The sequence below is a fragment of the Phascolarctos cinereus genome, unplaced genomic scaffold (assembly GCF_003287225.1).
Source record: "Phascolarctos cinereus isolate Bilbo 61053 unplaced genomic scaffold, phaCin_HiC Scaffold_7;HRSCAF=346, whole genome shotgun sequence".
Lineage (NCBI taxonomy): Eukaryota > Metazoa > Chordata > Mammalia > Diprotodontia > Phascolarctidae > Phascolarctos > Phascolarctos cinereus.
The window spans coordinates 70,359,322-70,378,858 of NW_027556180.1; the positions used below are offsets into that span (position 1 = coordinate 70,359,322).

At 38.5% G+C, this 19,537-nt stretch overlaps 1 protein-coding gene and 1 non-coding gene across 3 annotated transcripts in view; one reads left to right on the plus strand and one right to left on the minus strand.

Annotated features, from left to right (window-relative positions):
* The window catches only part of MREG (melanoregulin), a 64,747-nt gene that overhangs the window by 16,004 nt on the left and 29,206 nt on the right, over positions 1-19,537 (plus strand). For both annotated transcript variants that reach the window (XM_021002877.2, XM_021002878.2), the window contains exon 2: positions 5,214-5,373. In XM_021002877.2, the coding sequence (XP_020858536.1) occupies positions 5,214-5,373 (160 nt within the window). The remainder of the gene's footprint in view (positions 1-5,213; positions 5,374-19,537) is intronic.
* On the minus strand, positions 3,319-3,421 carry LOC144454928 (U6 spliceosomal RNA). Its single transcript, XR_013483475.1, has one exon. It is a non-coding gene; the product is annotated as a U6 spliceosomal RNA (small nuclear RNA).

Here is a 19,537-nt window from a genome sequence, read left to right on the forward strand (position 1 = left end):
AGGGTTAAAGAACTTATCCCTTCTCAGCCTCAATTTCTCATCTGTAAAATGGGAGTAATAATAGCACATATCTCCCAGGGTTGTTATGAAGATCAAATGAGATAATATTTATAAGGCACTTAGCACATTGCGTAGTATGTAGTAAGCTCTTACTAAATGCTTTTTCCATTCTCCCTTTCCTGACTTCAAGGTCAGGGGTATATCCATGAGAACACACTGCTGTGTCCAGAGCAGCAAGTTGTTTTCATGTTAACAGACCAAGGTGCAAATTAAGGCTAAAAGCTATTCAAAATTAGGCCAGTAAGTTTATCTTGTGAATTTATTTTGCCTTCAAAGATGTCAGCTTCATAAGTGTTTGGATAAAAAGGCAGACCTGAGTTAGGTTGGGAATGGAAGATTTCCTTGGTTGATTTTTGAAGTCTCTTCATGCTGCTTTGAGCTTTAGTCTTAAGCAAATAGAATAAACATAGCCATATGACCTTTGGAGGTGGACAGAAAAGTCCCTGCAGTTTGTATCATCAACAAAAAAAACGCTGGACTCATGAGTGTGGGACCTTTAGGGATCTAGTCCCTGAGCTCAAGGTCAATGGTGAGAATTCACTTTGAAACTCTCTGTAAAGAACTTTTCTCCTTACTGATTAGACTTTGGACACTATAATGTCTCTCCCAGAGTCCCTAGCAGAGATGATCAGCCTTTCTAAACCGTTCAGCATCTTATTAGCTGAGACACTATTAAAATAAAATACCGAAGATCAATTTGATAATTGACCCTTAGGGGAATTTGGAGGGAGAATCTCTGGGACTTTCTCACCCTCTTTACAGGAGCGAAAAGCATTTGTTCGGTATATAATGTCATAGGGGCCTCTCAGTGTGCTTTTGAATGCCTGATGTTAATAAAATATTTATTATCAGCAGATGGTTGTGGGGACTGTGGGAGGGAGGGGTGCAGGGAGCAGTGTGTGTGAGGGGGAGTGGTAGGCATAGTAGAAGCTCTCCTTTTCTGTAGGACCTTTCAGGAACTATGTATTCAATTCTTAATCCCACAAATTTGTAAGGTCCCCCATCTATTCCAGGCACTGGGCTAGGTACTTGGGATTACAACGAATAAAAAATAAAACAAAACAGGAAACAGTTCCTGCCCTCAAGGGGCCTATGTTCTACCAAGGAAATACAAAATAAAATAAGGAGTGATTATGGAAAAGGAGAAACCAAGCAGAATCAATCCCCTAGGAAAATTGGAGGAGAGAGAGAAAGAACTTTTAGCTGGGTTATGGGGGGAGGGGCAGATTTAGTGAGGGTCTTTGTAGGAGGTGATGCTAGGCAGATCTAGGCCTTCGGAGGAAGAGCAGGATTCTGAAAGGCTCAGAAGAGAAGGCACTAAAGTGGGGGATAGGGTGGGGAGGAAGGCATGGGCAGAGAACAGAATTGGCCTCTTTGTCTAGCATGGTTTTATTCCCTTTCTCCTAATCTTTCCGAAGGTTTTTTCACTCAGCCCTAAACCCCAGTGGCTATTAGACCACACTATGTTTACTTTGTACAAAGAGGCCTTATCAGAACTGTCAGGACGATTCTCTTCTCCATCCTTTTGGTACTGACTTTTCACTCCTTTATTCTTGCCTTCCTAATGGTCCAAAGTTATATAAGATAATTCTCTCACTTTTGGTTTATCTTGAGGAGTGGTGCTGTCAATGTGGGCGAGGGGAGGCAAAGAGTGAATATCTCTTATGGGATATAAAGAACAGTGGGACCCCGTTAGTGGGAAGCAGACCCAAACAGGTAGGGCTCTAACAAACTATTTGTGTGATGGGCATCAGAAATCTGGGCAGGCTATATACATATTCAAATCAATGACAAAGGACCTATGAAGAAACCCACCTCCAGAAAAAGAACAGATACAAGGAGCTATGGACTGTATAGGTTCACATATATCTGTGCCAAAAGTTGGCCTTCTCTAGTTTGGGGTTGGGAAGACAGAGGGGAAAAGCTTGGATCTCAAATGTAGCAAAAGGGAAAAAAAAAGAAATCTAGGTAGGTGAAAGGTCCAGTCCAGGAAAGTCAGCTACGTCATGGAGAAATAGGCAGGAAATTGTAGGGACAAACAGACAAGGTCTAGGGACCAGGAAGTTAGAGAATATTAGCAAGAATTCATAGACAACAGCACTGTGTTGGAGACCACTTGCTTTATGCCTTATTTTACTAGTTTTGGACTCACAGGTGTTGCCTACAGTTGGAAAGAAAATAATTCAGGGACTGATGGGTAGACCCTGCCCTTGATTGGTGGGGCAAGGCCAGAAGTGCTCACATCAGTGGCCCTCACAAGACTTCTTGGGAACTTTAAATATAAAGGTTTCAGTTTCCTTGCATGGAGGAGGATACTGTGGGTTATGGTATTGTACCCAGAAGAGAAAAGGAAATTGTGGTCTGACAGAGAAAGAGTGGGTTAGGCCCATGGTCAGGACGCCATTATCATTGGTGAGCCAACTTGGGTTCTGGCTGATTTCTGACTGGGCTGCTTTGAGGAAGTTTTAAAAAGGTGGTGAAGCTAAACACCTCTTGGATCTTCTTCAGTGATTTTGAATATCTGTTCATTTTCTTCAATTCTTTCCCAATTCTTGAGGTAGCGAGGTGTGACATAGTGAATATAGTACAGGATCTAGAATCAGGAAAACCTGAGTTCAAATCCTGCTTCTTATATTTAATAGTTGTGTGGCCCTGAACATGTTACTTAACTTTATTCAACCTCAGTTTCCTCATCTCCAAAACAGAGATAATTTTGGTACCTACTTCATAAGGTTCTTGTGAAGATCCATGGGATATCCTTGTAAAGCACTTTGCCAAACTTAAAGCACTATATAAATTATGATTATTCCATAAGTATTTATTGTGTACCTTCCCTGTCCTTAGTGTAGAAGGAGACAGGAAAAGAGACCATTCAGAAAATATTTAGTAAGTGAACATTGTGTACGTAGTCTTCTGCTGGGCATTAAGGGAGATAATATCAATAATAATAGTGTGTGTCAGGTACTATGTTAAGTGCTAAACAAATAGGTAGTAGGTGCTGTTGTTAGCCCATTTTGGATAAGGAAAACTGAGGCAAGTTAAATGACTTGCCCAAGGTCATGTAGCTAGTGTGTCTGAGGCTGGATTTGAACTCAGGTCTTCCTGAAAAAAAACACAACAACTTAGATAAGATACAGTCTCTATCTTCAAGGGGCTTTAGTGTTAGTGGGAAGATAAGAACAAACACAGATAATTATAATGCTGTAGAATATTATTGCCTTAAAGAAGGATAAAGTACTGTGGGAGGATCATTACCAAAAAAGTAGGGATTGCTTCCTGAACTTGGGTGTCTTTCTTGTTCAGGGGCTGTGGTTTTCTTCTCTGCACTGTTCCAATTTTGGTGTCGGTGCTGCTGGAGCAAGGATATATGGTCCTTAACCTCAGTGATTTTTATCTTTTGGGAACTAAAGTGTTCCATAAGACCTATTTACAATTGTCAACTTGGTGAACTTGGCTAGCACAGACTAAGATGTTTATATGGCCCTAGTTTTATCTTTCTTTCAAATATTAGATTGCTAAATTCATATTAATAAAGTGACAGAAAATTAGTTGAACATTTTATTTTGGCCAGTAAAAGGTTTAGAATATCATCAGATATATCTAGTTGGATAGGACCCCCCCCCCGACCCAGATTTTTGGTTCCATGTGACGATGATGTCTTGTGAATGTGAATCATCTTAATACTGAGTAAAGGGGAAGCTGTGAGTCCACTAGGTTGCCCAGTGGTTAGAATGCTGGACTTGGAGTCAGAAAGATGAATTTGAATCCTGCTTCAGGCACTTATGGGTTATGTGAACCTGAGTCTCAGCCTCAATCTTCTCATCTATAAAATGGGGATTATGACAGCACCTACCTCTCAGCCTTGTAAAGATCACATGGCATATACATACATATATTATATATATATATATATATATATATATTATATATATATATATATATATATATATATATATATACACATACATAACTGTAGGAGCTCCAGGATATGGTGAGTCTTCTTATAGCAGCTGAATAGCATGGGCATGCCTTTTTTTTTTTTGCAGTCGATTAATTTCTGCAATAGAAGTGTGATAAGAGGAGCAAAGGACATTTCTGGGACAGAAATGCTTATAATCAGGTATAAGCCATAAGTCTTGAATCTGGGGAATTAATTTACTTGATCACTTTCGTGAAACAGAAATAGTATGGTGTTCACTTGGAGACAAAAAAAGCAAAACAAAAAGCATCTAATAGAACAAAATGGGGAGTATTAAAACTGACTCATCTCAATACTTATATAGAAGATATGCCCAAGAGAAGTATCTTGATAAGACTCTTCTAAATCTTTCTTGTATCTCCTAAGTTGTTTGCAGCCCCCTGTCAAAGCTAAGTTCATGATAAAGACTGAATGATTTTGGTCCTGGGTAGTCCCTTTGCTCTTTTAATACTACACTAAAGAATGATTGAATAACTTTTAGGTAGTTTCCTTGAGGGAACTGGAGCCTCTGCATACAGCCCCTCTTCCATCTGTGGTTCTTTCCTCTGATTTTTTTCAATCTGCCTCTATTCCCTTTAAAGGCCAAGACCAAGGGTGTAGCCCAGGTGTGTGAAGAAGCATCTTTCACGTGGTGTTAAAAGGGCAAGGGGACTGTCTTCCCAGGGTGAGGAGAGTTTTCAGTAAGCTTACTTTGTCATTGTGCACAGTTTCTCAAGGGCATAGAAGATGGATTCAGGAAGGTGTATGCCAGGTATATTATAGTGGAGATGTTGTTCATGCATGAATTGGACTGATAACATGGCCCCCAAGGTCCCTTCCAGCTCTCAAGCTCTGATTCTGAGAAAGCTTACCAGGCCTTCCTGGGCATATCTTCTTTGCTTTACATATTTGGCACTTTGTTGTAACCAGAAATTTGAAGTAAGCCATCAAAAAACCATTTTAAATTTGGGAAATTGGTAGCAAGTAGACTAATAACCCCAAAGGTATTGTGACTAAGTTATAAAAATTTTTGTTTATTTGCTTTTTGTAATTTTATTTTGTTATCATCTAAGTATTCCTGAAAGGCTAATTGTATACGTCAAAGAAAAGAAAGGTACTGCATACTTAAGTTCTCTAAACTTACTGTACTTTCTACTTCTTCTCCCTCCTTCTTTTTCCCCACCCTCAATTCTAGTGGCAACAATCCTTACTCCTCTTTTGGAGCAACTCTAGTGAGGGATGATGAGAAGAATTTATGGAGCATACCTCATGATGTCTCCCATACAGAAGCGGATGATGATAGAATATTATATAATTTGATTGTCATTCGTAATCAGCAGCCCAAAGATTCAGAGGTAAGTAATCTAGCACGTAACTTTGGAGAACCCACTCTTCACTTTGGTAGATAAAATCTTGGTAATTTGCATCTTCCTGAGATTGCAGAAAGTCTTAAGTTATCAACGGTTTGAAGATAAATGGACCTTAGTTTGTTTTTTTTTCTCTTAAAGACCAGCCTTAACTCCAAAACACTCTGGCTCTCATAGATTAGCCAACAATAGGTTCCAGGCCAAGTCCTATTTAGTCATTTTTGGACCCCAGTTGGCTCAGGATGAATGTAAATTGTAGTTGTTTCTGTTTTGGCCAGAATTCCTGAGGGTCTTCCTCTCCCAGATTTATTTTTTTTAAGAGGCCATTCTTTGCTTCATTTCTTATTAAGCCTTAATCACTGAATGGGCATTACTTCAGTCAGACTGAGACCTGGGAAAGACCTTAACTTGAAAAGGCCAAGGTCCTCCACTGCATCCTGGACCATCTCTAGTCATCCTGATCCATATCTGGCCACTGGACCCACATGGCTCTGAAGGAGAGAAGGGAGGCTGGTGACTTTGTCTAGCCCTTCCTCACTTAAATCCAATTCACTTGTATGTCATGGCATCACCTCCCTGATGTCATGGTCCTCTTCGAGAACAATGGAACAACAGCAGTAATGGCAGAGAGGCGGGAAAGGGGGCAGAGGGTACCAAGAATCACACAGGTTTTTAGATCACCAAGAAACTTTGATTACAGTCCGATGAGCAGTGGATTTTATATCCCTCATATTATTGGAGGAGCTGAATCGTACTAACTTGACATTTTTGCTATATATACATATAGTTCTATAAAAGAAACCAGAAAGAAGGAGGAAATTCCTGCTAAATGGAAGGATGGCTCACTGGTATTCCTTGTCAAGGACAAGAAAGAAATTGGCAAAATGGTTTTTATCATTTGTCCAAAGCAACAAGAAACACTATTTCATGGGATGTTTGATCATCCCATATTGTAGTATTAATGATGAATATTGACAAAAAGATCACCATGAAAATTACAATCTATACACCAGTACTGTTTGCTGAAAAGGAAGGGGTAGAAATTCTCTAAGAAGAACTTGATAAAATGCTACAAGTTAAACTAACATATATTCTTTTATGGGGTAACTTGTGTGCAAAAGTGGGAAAAGCTGAGTCTGGAGAGAAATATATGGGAAAGTATAGTTCAAGAAGAAGGAAACGGAAATGCCAAGGGCTTTTAAATTACAAAGAAACCTCATAATTCTAGATCATGAGCACTTTAAAAACTGGAAGATTGTGGACATGGCTAGCAGCGAATAGTACCATAAAGAACAAAATAGATTATGTAATACAAGAAAGGAAAAGACTTGTTAATGTTATGGGAGTTACTCCCAGCTCAGTAGCCTTTGTACAGTCAGACCATCCTTTATCAGAGCTAATTATTATAAAATAAGAAGAAAGAATAATAACAAGAAAAAGATGTCACATAAGTGAAACAACTTAACCCTGCAAAATTAATTGGAAATAAAAAATGGGAAATGGAAAACAGAAGCGATATCAATACTGAGTGTAATAATTCTATGTAGTGTAAATTAATTGCTACTACAAGGACACAAAAAGAGCCCAGAGGAAGCAAGTACTGTAGGACATATCTGACTTGCTTGCCAAGTGGAGAGAGATGGCTGCCAAAGGCAGTGGGTTAGAATATACACTTGTTTGTAAGATGTTATTTGTAAGGACAGTGGATGATCATGAGCAACATTATCTCATAAAGCAGAGGAAAGCAATGGAGGGTAAAAGCTGTCTGAAGAAATCTTTTTGAGATATCCAATTAAGCAAAATCATCATAACATTCAAGGATGAAAAGGGAAGGAGGACAAGAGATTCCCATGGATGGTGAAGGTACTCCAGATGCTCTTGCATCTTTGTGTTTTGCTTCTTGGAGCCTCGACATTATACAGCCTCCTCGAAGATACCTGTAAGCATCTGTTTGGTCTACCTATCCACATAGGAAAAACTAAATGTTTGAAGCCTGACTACTGCTCAGATTTCAGCATGCATTTGGATGGATACTTTATAGAGCTTGTCCAATACTTTGTATATTTGAAACAAATAAGACTGTGTCTTGGGTGCAGAACTGAATAGGAGAAAGAGAGTGGTCTGGATTTCCTTAGGGGCATTGTAAAGCTCTTTTGCTAATTCCAAGTTTCACAGGAAAGCAAAAGCCCATCTTTTTAGGACTGACATTTTACCTGTGTTGCTATATGGCAGTAAAGGCATGTGATAACTTGCCTCTGAAGAATTAAAAATGAGTGTCTCACAGAGGACAGTAAAGGTGCTTATGGTGGGCATGAACAGACTTCAACATATAACCAATGAGGAACTCTGAAGAACAGGAGTAAAGGATGATGTTGTCAGGGAAATGGAAGATAAGAAGAGAAGCTGGACTAGCAAGAACGAGGTATGAAAGGTGGACCACTTGAACTTTCCACTGTTACCACTGCATTGTCAGGAAAAAGCGAGGAACGTCTCCAACACTGACTGGACCTCTTATGGCAAATTGATGGGAGAACATGGATGAGAGTTACACAGGATGGGCAGCTAGGGCTGGGTTGTGATCTTCAAGTGTTGGTGGGAATTCCTGAATCAATGAAATGACAGGTACTCTTGCAGATTTAAGAATATACCAGCACAAACTAAGGGCTGTGTGACTTGGGGGGCAAACGATGGGTTCTGTAGCCTGCATATTCTAATTTACAAAACAGATGTGCTTTTTTACATTGCGTTAAAGTGAATCAACCAACAAGCATGTATTAAATTCCTACTTCAAGTACCAAACATTTTGCAAGGTCCTGGGGATACAAAACCAAAAATGATCCCTGTCCTCCAGAAACTTATTATAGCATATAACCTATTGGGGGTGGCAGCATTTACATATAAGGTGCGTGCATGTGTGTGTGTGTGTGTGTGTGTGTGTGTGTGTGTGTTTAGAGGAAATTGGGGGGAGGGTCACAAAGAAGATGGTATTTAAGTTGAGCTTGGAAAGTAACTAGTGATAGAGCTGAGGAGGGAATGTATTCTAGGCATGGGGGACAGGCATCCAGAGATAGGAAATGGAATTCTATGAAGTCAGGAAAAGGAAGGAGGAAAGAAAAGCAAGAAAGAGGAAGGAATAAGAAGGAGAAAAAATATGAGAAAGAAGAGGAGGAAGAGGAAGAAGAAGATGACTTCTATCATTCAGGGATATCCAAGGAAAGACCTCAATTAATCCACTTTAACAAATAGCTTAGATTCATTTGTAGTGCATTACCACAAATTTACGACTTACTATATTGCTGCAAATTGCTACTGTTACAATACTTGAAGGTGAGTTGCTCAATTAAGTACTGAGGAGCAAACATTTCACCAGAAATATTGCCCCATTTATTTGGCATGCCTTTTCTTCATAGATAACACAGAATTAACTGCTGGATCGAATCATCACCATGTCTGAACTTCAGAAGTCCAAATTAGGTTTTATCTGGCAGATTGCACCCCCAGAGTCCCTGATTTTGGACCATAACACCAACTCTCTGATTTCCAAAAGTAGCTTTTAGCACACATCAAAGCAGTTCCCACCCTCATGAGGAATGAGTTTAATGAGATCTCACCAAGCAACTTCAGGAGGCTTTTAAGCTTTTAAAGTTATTGACTGGCAAATTAAGAAATAGGTCAGAAGGTGAGGAATTAAAGTTTTGAGAGTACAAGCAGCTGAGCATGATGAAGTTTGGCTCTTTCCCCCCTTCATTCAAAAGAAAAGTCTTCGTTGTAGGTGACATTTGCCCATGCTTCATGACCAAGATATTCTGACCTCTGTTTATTTAAAATGTTGCTGAGTGTACCCCTATTGAGTATGCTGACTTCTCATTTTCTTTTTTAAAAAATATTTTCCCCAGTTACATGTAAAAATGTAAAAAAAATTGTTTTCTTTTAAATTTTGAGCCTCCGATTTTCTCCTCCCCCACCATTGAAAAGGCAAGCAATTTGACATAGGTTATACATATAGACTTTCCATTTTCTTGAGTCTTACAGTGAATGAGAAGAGCAGAAAATTTGTTATTTCTTGGGCTTTGGCTATAGAAAAAGCATCTATGTACCTGATGTGTACAGGTGCTCTTGGGTAGAAAATATCTTCTCTCTATTTTCCCATAGGACCTGTGCCATCTTTGTTATTGTTCTCTGGTGGAGGAAGATCCCACCCCAATCCCAAGCTCAATCCTAAACTTTAGCCACCTCTTTATGTGACTGCGGGCAGTGATTCGGGTGAATGACTTAGCTGGCAGATGAATAAATTTGTCTTCATTAGAAGTGCATGACTTGGGGGCTGCTAGGTGGCACAGTGAATAAGCTCGGGCCTTGGAGTCAGGAGGACCTGAGTTCAAATCGAGCCTCAGACACTTAACACTTACTAGCTGTGTGAACCTGGGCAAGTCACTTAATCCCAACTTCCTCACCAAAAAAATTGCAAAAAAAAAAAGAAATAAGATGTCTTTGGACTTTTTTATAATCAATCAATAAATGTTTATTAAATGGTTACTGTGTACCAGATACTATGCTGTGGATACAAATACAAATAATAATACTTAACACTTATGTATCAATTTAAAGTTACAAAGTGCTTTACAAATATTGTCTCATTTTATCTTCGCAATAATCCTGGGCAGTAGATACTTTTATTATCCTCATTTTATAGCTGAGGAAACTGAGGCAGACAGACATGTTTTACCCAAGGTCATACAGCTAGAAAGTGATGGAAACTGGATTTGAACTCAGATGTTCCCTACCCTTTATCTGTATCTCGATATAGACCTAACAACATTACAGGCAAAAGGAACAGTCTGAATAAAGGTCCAGAAGCTAGAGCCTGGGTCATGACAGCTTGTGGAAAGCCTTAATGCCACACAGAATTAAACAATAGGGAGCCTGTGAAGGTTTTTACTTGAAGGCATGTGGCATGGCTAGATCTTGACTTCTATGAGCCTCAGTTTCCTCATCTGTAAAAATGAAAGGGGTTGAACTGCATGACCTCTAAAGTCTCTTGTAGCTCTGTATTTGTTATAATCTTATCTATGCCAGAGAAATAATGAGATATATGTATATTTGTGCCAAAGCATATGATTCTTTCTCTCATGCAGAGGGGAACCAGTTGTGATAAGCCTTTCTTGGGAAGATCAGTTTGTGTTGCTGTTGGTGAGAGCAGACTCAGTTCTCCTTTGTCCCTCCCCTCTTACCAACCAAGAGCGCAGTTCTCAGTTCCCTATGTATCCCTGTACCTAAATTAAGAAGTGGGGAACGTCCTGCTAGAGTGGCTTATGTGGTGAGCAGGGCACACAAGACAGTCCCTGGAGGCCCACAACCACATTTGTCACACTTTCTGTAGTATGACTTTTTCAGTTCTAAGAGGACAGTGTAGGAGGCTCTGTGTATCATGAGAACTCAGAAGAGGCTTAGCTTTAGATCTGTTTGTGGATTCTTCTCTTTGCTGGGGCATAAGCCTGACCAGAGCCCAGGCCCTTTTGTTCCTGGTCCCATGCTTTTCCCATTAACCCATAAGGTTGAATCCATGTTGGGCGTTTGCTGATACTTTCTTGATGCCCCCTCTCCCTCTTTTTTTAAACTTGTTTCCCTCACAACGGTGGAATTTAGTACTACTAGAACATCAGATTTCTTATTTAGATATAGTTGATTTCCTCTGTTAGCTTATCCATCCATGCTGCTGACCAATAGTAAGGTTTAAATGTATATTTAAATATATCTATCGATATCTATCTACTAATACTATACTATAGACTAATAGCTAGCTAGCTAGCTAGATATAGGTAGAGGTAGAGGTAGAGATAGTTTCTATTATGTGGGTGTTTAGTGTCCCCTCCTCCACAGGTGAAATATTTGGTACAAATTTGCACAAGGCAGAAAATTTGGAGTGAGTCTAAAAAACTACTTTGAGGAAACCAATTTAATTCTATTCACATTTAACAAACACTTAAGTACCTACTATATGCTAGGCACTGGGGACAGACAGACAAAACCCAAAATAGTCTCTAGCCTCGAGTTTATGTTATGAGGGAACACAACATGTGAACTGATAATTTTAATTTCAAGATGAAATGAACTATACTACATGACACCACACTAATTAAATAGGGGGATCAGGAAAAGTGTCATGGAGGAGGTGGCATTTGTGTTAAGCTTTGAAGAAATATAGAGTTTCAATGAAGCAAGGGTAAAAAGGAAGGACATTCTACACATGAAGACCCTACAGAGATAGAGGGATGACCTCTATGAACTTGGGCAAATTACTTAATCTCTCTGGGTCTCAGTTTTCTCATCTGTGAAACGAAGAAGTTTGTCTGAGTCACCTCTTAGGTTTCTTCTAGCCAAAAATCTACAAGACCATGAAACATCAGGGCAGAGCTTGAACTTAGGTCTTGGTGATGCCAAATCAAGGGATTTTTCTGCTGTACCATGTTGGCCTCCAGGCTGATGCTCTAACAGAGTCAGAGTTTATCCAAATATTTAAATTACATAGTTTACAATGGTGGATCTGTGTAGCCTGACAGGTTGTGGTGACTCAAAATGCCAGGCCTGCCATCTTAATGATTCACATGCATAGATCTGGTAGTCTTTCATTTGGTAACATCTAATTTTCCCACAATTGCATAAACAGAGACTAATAGAGTCCTTTACTTGTGTGCACTTATTCAAACAAAACATAAATAAGCTAAATAAAAATAGATAATTTAGACTAATTATAATAGCTAGCATTTATGTAGTGTTTTAAGCTTAAAGTTTAAAGTTTAAAGCTTGCAAGATACAAATATTACTCCATTTTATCCTAACAACAACCCTGGGAGGTAGCTGCTATTATTATCCCTATTTTACAGATGAGAAAACTGAGGCAGACAGAGGTTAATTGTCTTACCCAGGGTTGCACAACTATTAAATGTTGGGAACTAGGTTGGCACTCAAGTATTTTTGACTCTGGGTCCCATGTTCTATCTACAGTGACACCAAGCTGCCTCGATTCCATTTAACCAGTTAAATTAAAATTAGCTTTTACAAAGGTGATGACATCAACAGAACTCTGAAGATACAGCATTCACAGATTATTACATTCACAGATTACAAGCATTCACAGATAATTCATTGCTCTCTCTCTCCCTCTCTTCCTCTTTCTCCTCACCACGTTCTCCCATTCCTCCCAACTTCTAGATAATAGGATACCAATTCCGGAATTGAAAGGGTCCTTAGAGGTCATTTAATCTAAGTCTATCATTTTTACAGTTGAGAAAACTAAGAACTGGGCAGTTTGGAATGACTAACCCAAAGATTCATAAGCATTAAATGGCAGAACTAACATTCGAACCCAGGTCCTGTGACTGTCTCTCTGTCAAAAGCTCAAAGCTTTTTCATTGGACCATAATTGGCCCAGTTCTACATTTTACTTTGCTAGAGAATATTTGGCCTTATAGGATTTAACGGGGAGGACTGAAAGTCTTTTTGTCTGAGAATGAAGCATTTTTACATTCTGTTCACTATTCAAAATAGTGCTTTTCTGTCTCAAGTCAACTTTCAAAGTATATCAAAGGAATCAGGTCTGTTTTGTAAGGCAAGCACTTCCCAGAGCCAGAGGCAACTTTCAGTAGTAACAGTCTTTTTTGACCTAGCCAATTTTGTCTTACTGAAGAGCAGATACATATATGTGGGTTGTATTTCTTTTGGCTGTGTTTGCCTGGGTTCTGCGTGAATTTAATTTTTTTTTTTGGCTTGACTCAACTCACATCAATCTGATATCTGCTCTGTTCTGTACGAGAATGTAGTCATCATGAACGTTCTAGGTCCTTTGTTCCCAATCATCTTCCCCCTTATCCTGCCTTTACACATAAATGATTTGGGGAATCTCTCTCCTTTGTCTCTCCCTGTTTTCCCCTTCACTTCCTTCTCTCTGTTTCTGTCTCTCTGCCTTTTTCTCTCTCCCTCTTCTCCCTTTTCTCTCTGTCTTTGACTCTAACTCTTTTTCTATCTCCTTTGGTACTTCATTCTTTTTCCTTTTAGAGCCTTTGGGGGCACAATTGTTGACTGACCCTTGTCTACCTCAGATTTTTTGAGACATTTGTTTCATATCGACATTTATGTGTAGGAATCATCTGGAACCCAGAACCTTTTACCATGACCATGGTTTCTTTGTGTTCAGCCCTGAGGTGTCTCCATGTTAGTATTTCAAGATCATCGATTCAAAGCTGGAAGCCTTTGGTCAGAGTCCAACTCCTTTATTTTTCAGCTGAGGAACCTGAGATCCAGAGTGGGGAAGTGACCTGGCCAAGAACATAGTTTTTGTTTCTGGAGCATCTTGTTGTCTGCCTAATTCTACCTCCTTTTATTATTGCTTATTCTCCCTTGTCCTTTTTACTCTTGTCTCGACTCTGACAGATGCTAAGGCCTTGGAGAATCTTTCTGATTCCTTCTTTTTTCTTTCTGTACTGAATGAATCATAGACTGACTTAAAGGCTTGTTTCTTGGTACCAACCTATGCTGGACCCCACACGTATTTTTCTAGTGTTCATGCTCTTGTGGAAATTTACATTCAATGTTATAGTTCTACATTACATATTTACATTCAATGTTATAAAATATCAACTGAATTTCCTAAATATAAAGCACTAGCTTTAGGTGCTAAATTCCATTAGAAAAAAGCAGACAAAAGTTTGTTTTTCTGACACTCCCTCGCCATCCCTTTCGTTCCTAGATTTTTTGAAATTTTATTTTAGGATTAGAAAAATACTGTTCTAAATTCATGTTATGTTGAGTAGATAGCATTGTTTGGTTCCACTTCACCAATCAGGGTAGAGGAAGTTAAGTGTTAGATAAATTAACATGGGTTAGGCATGTAGGAAATTAGAGATTATACTGGAAAAAAATGGTGTGGCTGTAATTCTTGCTACCAGGGAGGTTAAGGCTGATGGACCCCTTCAGTTTGGGAGTTCTAAGCTGGAGTGGGGCTAAGCCTAATTGGGTGTCCATACCAATATGGTGAGCCCCCATCATGGACAGAGGGTAGTAGTCCATGAAGCCTGCCTAAGGAGGGGTAAAGTAGATCGGACATAAATGGAGCAGACCAGACCTCCATATCCGATCAGCAGTGGGCTTGGGCCCATGAGTGACTGTTGCAACTCCAGCATGAGAGAGATAAGGTGATCCAATCTCAAAAAACCCAAACCCAAAACCAAACCAGAAAAACCCAAAAAACTCAGCAGGAAAATTATTAGATTTAGAAGTGAAAGCAGGAGAGAGAGAAAGTGTAAAAATGATCGAATATGCTTCTGTGAAACAGGAAGAAATGAAAGATATGGTAGAGAATCCAGTTTACTTGAACCTTGTCAATATGATGTAGCAGAAAGAATAGGAGAAGACCTCTGCCTCTAATCTCAGTTTTGATACTTATTAGATATGTGATCTTGGAAACCAGGACCCACTTTCCTTATGTGTAAGTAGAAGGGATCGGACAAAATGATCCCAAAAGTCTCTTCTGACTTCAGGACTTTGTGAGTTTGCCTCATTAAATTAATCATCTTGTATTCATCAAAATCAATTCCGCAGCATGAACATAAAACACTTACTAGATGTAAGCCATTGGATCAAGTACTTGTGGTAGGACACAGCATTTCCCTGAGCTCAAGGAATTTTCTGTTTAGTTGGGGAGTCAAGTCTAACACACATGATAATATTCCAAACCCCAGTGTCCTGATTTTTTGCTGCTCTTGGATCTGGACTAAATAAAGAGCTTTGGGGAAGAGACGCTGAGTAGGGGTGTAGGTTTTTTGTTGTCCCTAACAATGTGATGGTATATGGCATAAATTCCATCTTTTTTGGGGGAATATTATGATGAAAATTCCATAGGAAAAGTAAGTTTGTTAACATAATGCAACTTTATTTACATAAGCAATATTTAACTCTCCAACATTTTCAGTAATTCCTAGACCTCTTATTTGTAGAACTTTTTTTGACTTAAGTATACAATAGCAATGATGATGATGATGATGACAATTAACATTTATATAGCACCTGCTATGTGCCAGGCATTGTGCTAAGTGCTTTATAATTTTTATAATGTCATTTGATCCTCACAACCACCCTGTGAGGTTGCTATTATCTCTGTATTACAAATGAGGAAACTGAGGCAAGCAGAGGCATATCTTGTGCAAGGTAACCCAGCTAGTAAGTGTCTGAGGCGTTGAACTCAGGTCTTCTTGACTCCAGGCCTAGGACTGGGTTCATCTTTTTTTTTTAAATTAATTATTCTTTAGTTTTCAATGCACTGGGGAGAGGTCTCCCTAATGTTAAGTCCTGGGGTGAAAAAATAGGGAGGGTTTGTTATTAAAAAGGTATCAGTCCCTTTATACACATGTATATGTGCACTGGATATGCTAATAAACTGATCATTAATGGTTCTGAATTTTTGCTAAAAAGAATTGCAACTTATTTTCATTCTTTCAAGATTTAATATAAGTCCTGAGTAACATGAAAATTAGCCAGGTCATATTAACTTTAACTAGAATTTGGGATATATGCTTCTAGCTACTTTATTTAACATTAATTTTAAAATTTTTAGTTCCAAATTCTTTCCCTCTCTCAACCCCTGCCCACCCCATTGAGAAGGCAATCAATGGATACCCATTAAACTTGGGAAGTGATGAAAAACATTGCTTTTAGCTACTTTAGCATTTAACTTCCAAATCAAAGATAAATGGTAATTAATAAATATTGTGATGTTTATTGTTGAAATAGGACAGCCTTGTGATTTTTTTTCCTACTTTAATTGAACTCATTTATTTTGTGTATTGCTAGCTAACTTTGCTTATGACTTTTCTCAGCAATTAGATTGTAAACTTCCTGAGGGCAAAGATCATGTTCTTTACTTTTTGGTATTCCTTACAGCACATAGCATGGTGCCTGCTATGAAATAGATTCTCAAAAAATAACTTTTAATTGAATGCGTTTTTAGAATGGAACTTTTTCTCGTAGCAGCTCCCTTTGTACTGTTAGTCTTTTGTAGGGATGGACACTGGGCTAATGTTCATAGCACCTTAGATATAAGTAGAGTTGGAAGGGTTCTTAGTGATAATCTAGCCCAACCATTCTCAAAGTGTGGCCTAAGGACCCCTGGGGATCCCTAAGACCTTTTCATGGCGTCTTCAAGATCAAAACTATTTTTACAATAATAACATAATAATATAATATTACAGTAGTCCTCCCTTTTCAGACGACATATCTCTATGAGGACAGATTTTCCTGATATACTTTAAGCAAAACAACGTATTGCAAAGGATTGACTACAGAAGCGAATGTGAGAATCCAGCTGTGTCCTATTAAGCTAGATATTAAAAAGATTTTCAAAAATATGTAAAACAGTGCCATTCTTAATACATTTTTTTATTTTGGAAAATAGTTATTTTTCATAAAAATATTTCATTTATGTTAACATGTAATGGATTTATTATTTATAAATGAATTGATAAACATTTAAAAACCGTATAGATTTTTATTTCTAATGTGATAAATATTGATAGATATAACCCTTATAAACAAAAGCTCTTTGAAGTCTTCAGTGATTTTTAAGAGTATAAAGGGGTCCAGAGATTAAAAAGTTTGAGAAGCACCGATTTAGCATAACCCTCATTTTATAGATAGGAAAGTTGAGATAAAAAAGTATAAGTAACTAGTCTAAGATCCCATGAGGAATAAGCAGACCCAGAATTCTTCTGATGCCAAATTCAGTGTTTTTTCAACTACACTGCACTAATCCAGTTGCTAGAGAGGAATGGATTATAATTTGGAGGCTTAAAGTTAACTCTCTCTTCTTCTCTGTCTATCCAGCCTAATCATATTTGCAGATTTATTGCCTGAAAAAATATGCCTTCCTAGGTGGATAGCTTTTCATTTTCTCTACTTTAATATTCAACTTGGAAATCTGTACTGAGTACACAGAAGATGATTTTTTGCTGAAGGTCAACCTCTTATGACTTAGGGTGGGCTGAGTACCCAGGAAATGGATGCAATAGGGCTCTATCACCTGGATTCCAAATGTCAGAACTTGAAGCAGGCTCTTCTTCTAACTAGTCAGTCAGGCCATGATTCATTAGTTTAAAATTCACTGGGAGGCCCAGTTACCTAGTTCTTGAATTTAAATAGGGCAACCAGAACCCAATCCTACACAAAACAATGAAACAATAAACAAACACATACACACAAAACTGTAGGTAAATTTAAGCTTATCTCTGCCCTGGCCTGATTTATCAAGTTGGCATAACCAAAATCAGAGTATTCACTCTCTCCTCAATAAGTGAAGCTTTTTAGGAAGGTTAAGAAGAATAAACAGTCTACAATCAAGCACGCCAGCATTCTTTGATAACAGCATAATGCACACTGCAAAATTTCCTAGGAGGAACCAGTCACTGTGCTTGACTTAACTTTTAAAATGCTATATTTGATATACATTAAAAAAAAACTTTTCCTTAAAAAAAAAAAGGTTGAGAATGTATTGAGCCTTGCCTTCTTTCCCTCTTTTCAGGCACACACACACTTTTTTGTTCTTTCCAAAGGCGTTTATAAACATCTTTGTCCTTAACAAATCCTTTTGGGGGTCATGAGGATTCTGGAATGAATCCAAGTAACCCTTGTCATATTGAATTGTAGAAGAATGTGCCTTGTGTTCTAACAGTTTATCTCTCTAAACTTACAGCAATCTTCCTGCTTACAAATCTTGTTTGGTTCTTCCCTCTGATAATGAAGATAATAATTAACCAATTATTATTTGGCCAGCACAGTCACCCTTTCCTTTTTCTTTGTTCAGTGGGTCTAACTCCACTTTGAATAAACTGAAATGATCCATTCTTGTTACATGGAGCCCAAGGGAGCCTTTGATTCTCAATCTCCCTGGCTGTTCTCCCATGCTTAGAATGCTCTGCACTACACCTCCCACTCCCACCTCTTAGCTTCCCTGTCTTCCTTCATGACTCAGCTCAAATCCTGCATGAGGCCTATCCCAATTCCCTCCCACCTACTTTCTACATGTCTTCCTTATGGAAGATGGAAGTCTTACCTTACATCTGCTTGGCATATAACTTAATGACCATATATATCTTATATGCTCCTAGCTAATTATTTCCATGTGTAGAAGGTGAGCTTTTTGAGGAGAAGGATTGTTTTTTGCCTCTCTTTGTATCCCTAGCACTTAGCACAGTGCCTGGCATATAGCAAATGCTTAACAAATAGTTGCTGGCTGAGTTGACTGGCTGTGCTCTGCTGCAAGAATGGAAAAATGGAGCCCAAGGTTAGGGGCTCCATAGAAGGAAAGGTGACCAGTTGAGAAAGAACTAGTCAGTGAGGGCAAAGCTGCTCATGAGGGTAGCTTCGCATCCTGAAGATGTGGTTGAAAGGCTATACCTTTTACAATCAAATGAAATCATGTTTGCAAATCTCTTTGCAAACCTTAAAGTGCTTTATAAATATCCATTCTCACCATCACTTATAATTATACTAGTGATTATTATTGCGTTGAGGCTGAGCCCTGCTTTTCTGCTGTGCATCTCTGCCAGATGCAATTCTCCAAAGTGCTTTGAAATAAGACCACATATTTTTCTTAACACTAACTCTTCTATCTTGGCTCCATGGCCATAAATATTGGCCAAGTTATTACACATGTCTAATATTGCATACGTGGAATCCTTAAGCACATCAGAAGTGTTGGCTGTGTTTTAGAAGCCTGTCAGCATTTTGGGACCTGGGGTTGATGGTCCATTTTCATTTTCTGCAATATGAGGCAGGACAGGCAGCTTATGTCAAAAGTTGGTTACAGCCATTTGCAGTAATTACCACATCTAATTATAAAATAGTTTCTGGAGAAATAAAGTAGTGCCCCTCCCTTTTGTTGTGATTGTTTTCTATTATTTATGAACCACTTAGTTCTTGATTTTTTTTTCTCCCACTGGGCTTGGAATAAAGTTTGAAAATCTTCCTCCTACAGGGCAAATAATAGGTTTTTTGAGATAGGCAGTTGTATGTGCTTGGTGCAGTTACAGTTACAGTTATTTAGGGCATAGTTTGGTTGTCTCTGGTTTGGAGGATTGAATTTTGTATAATGAATGGTAAAACC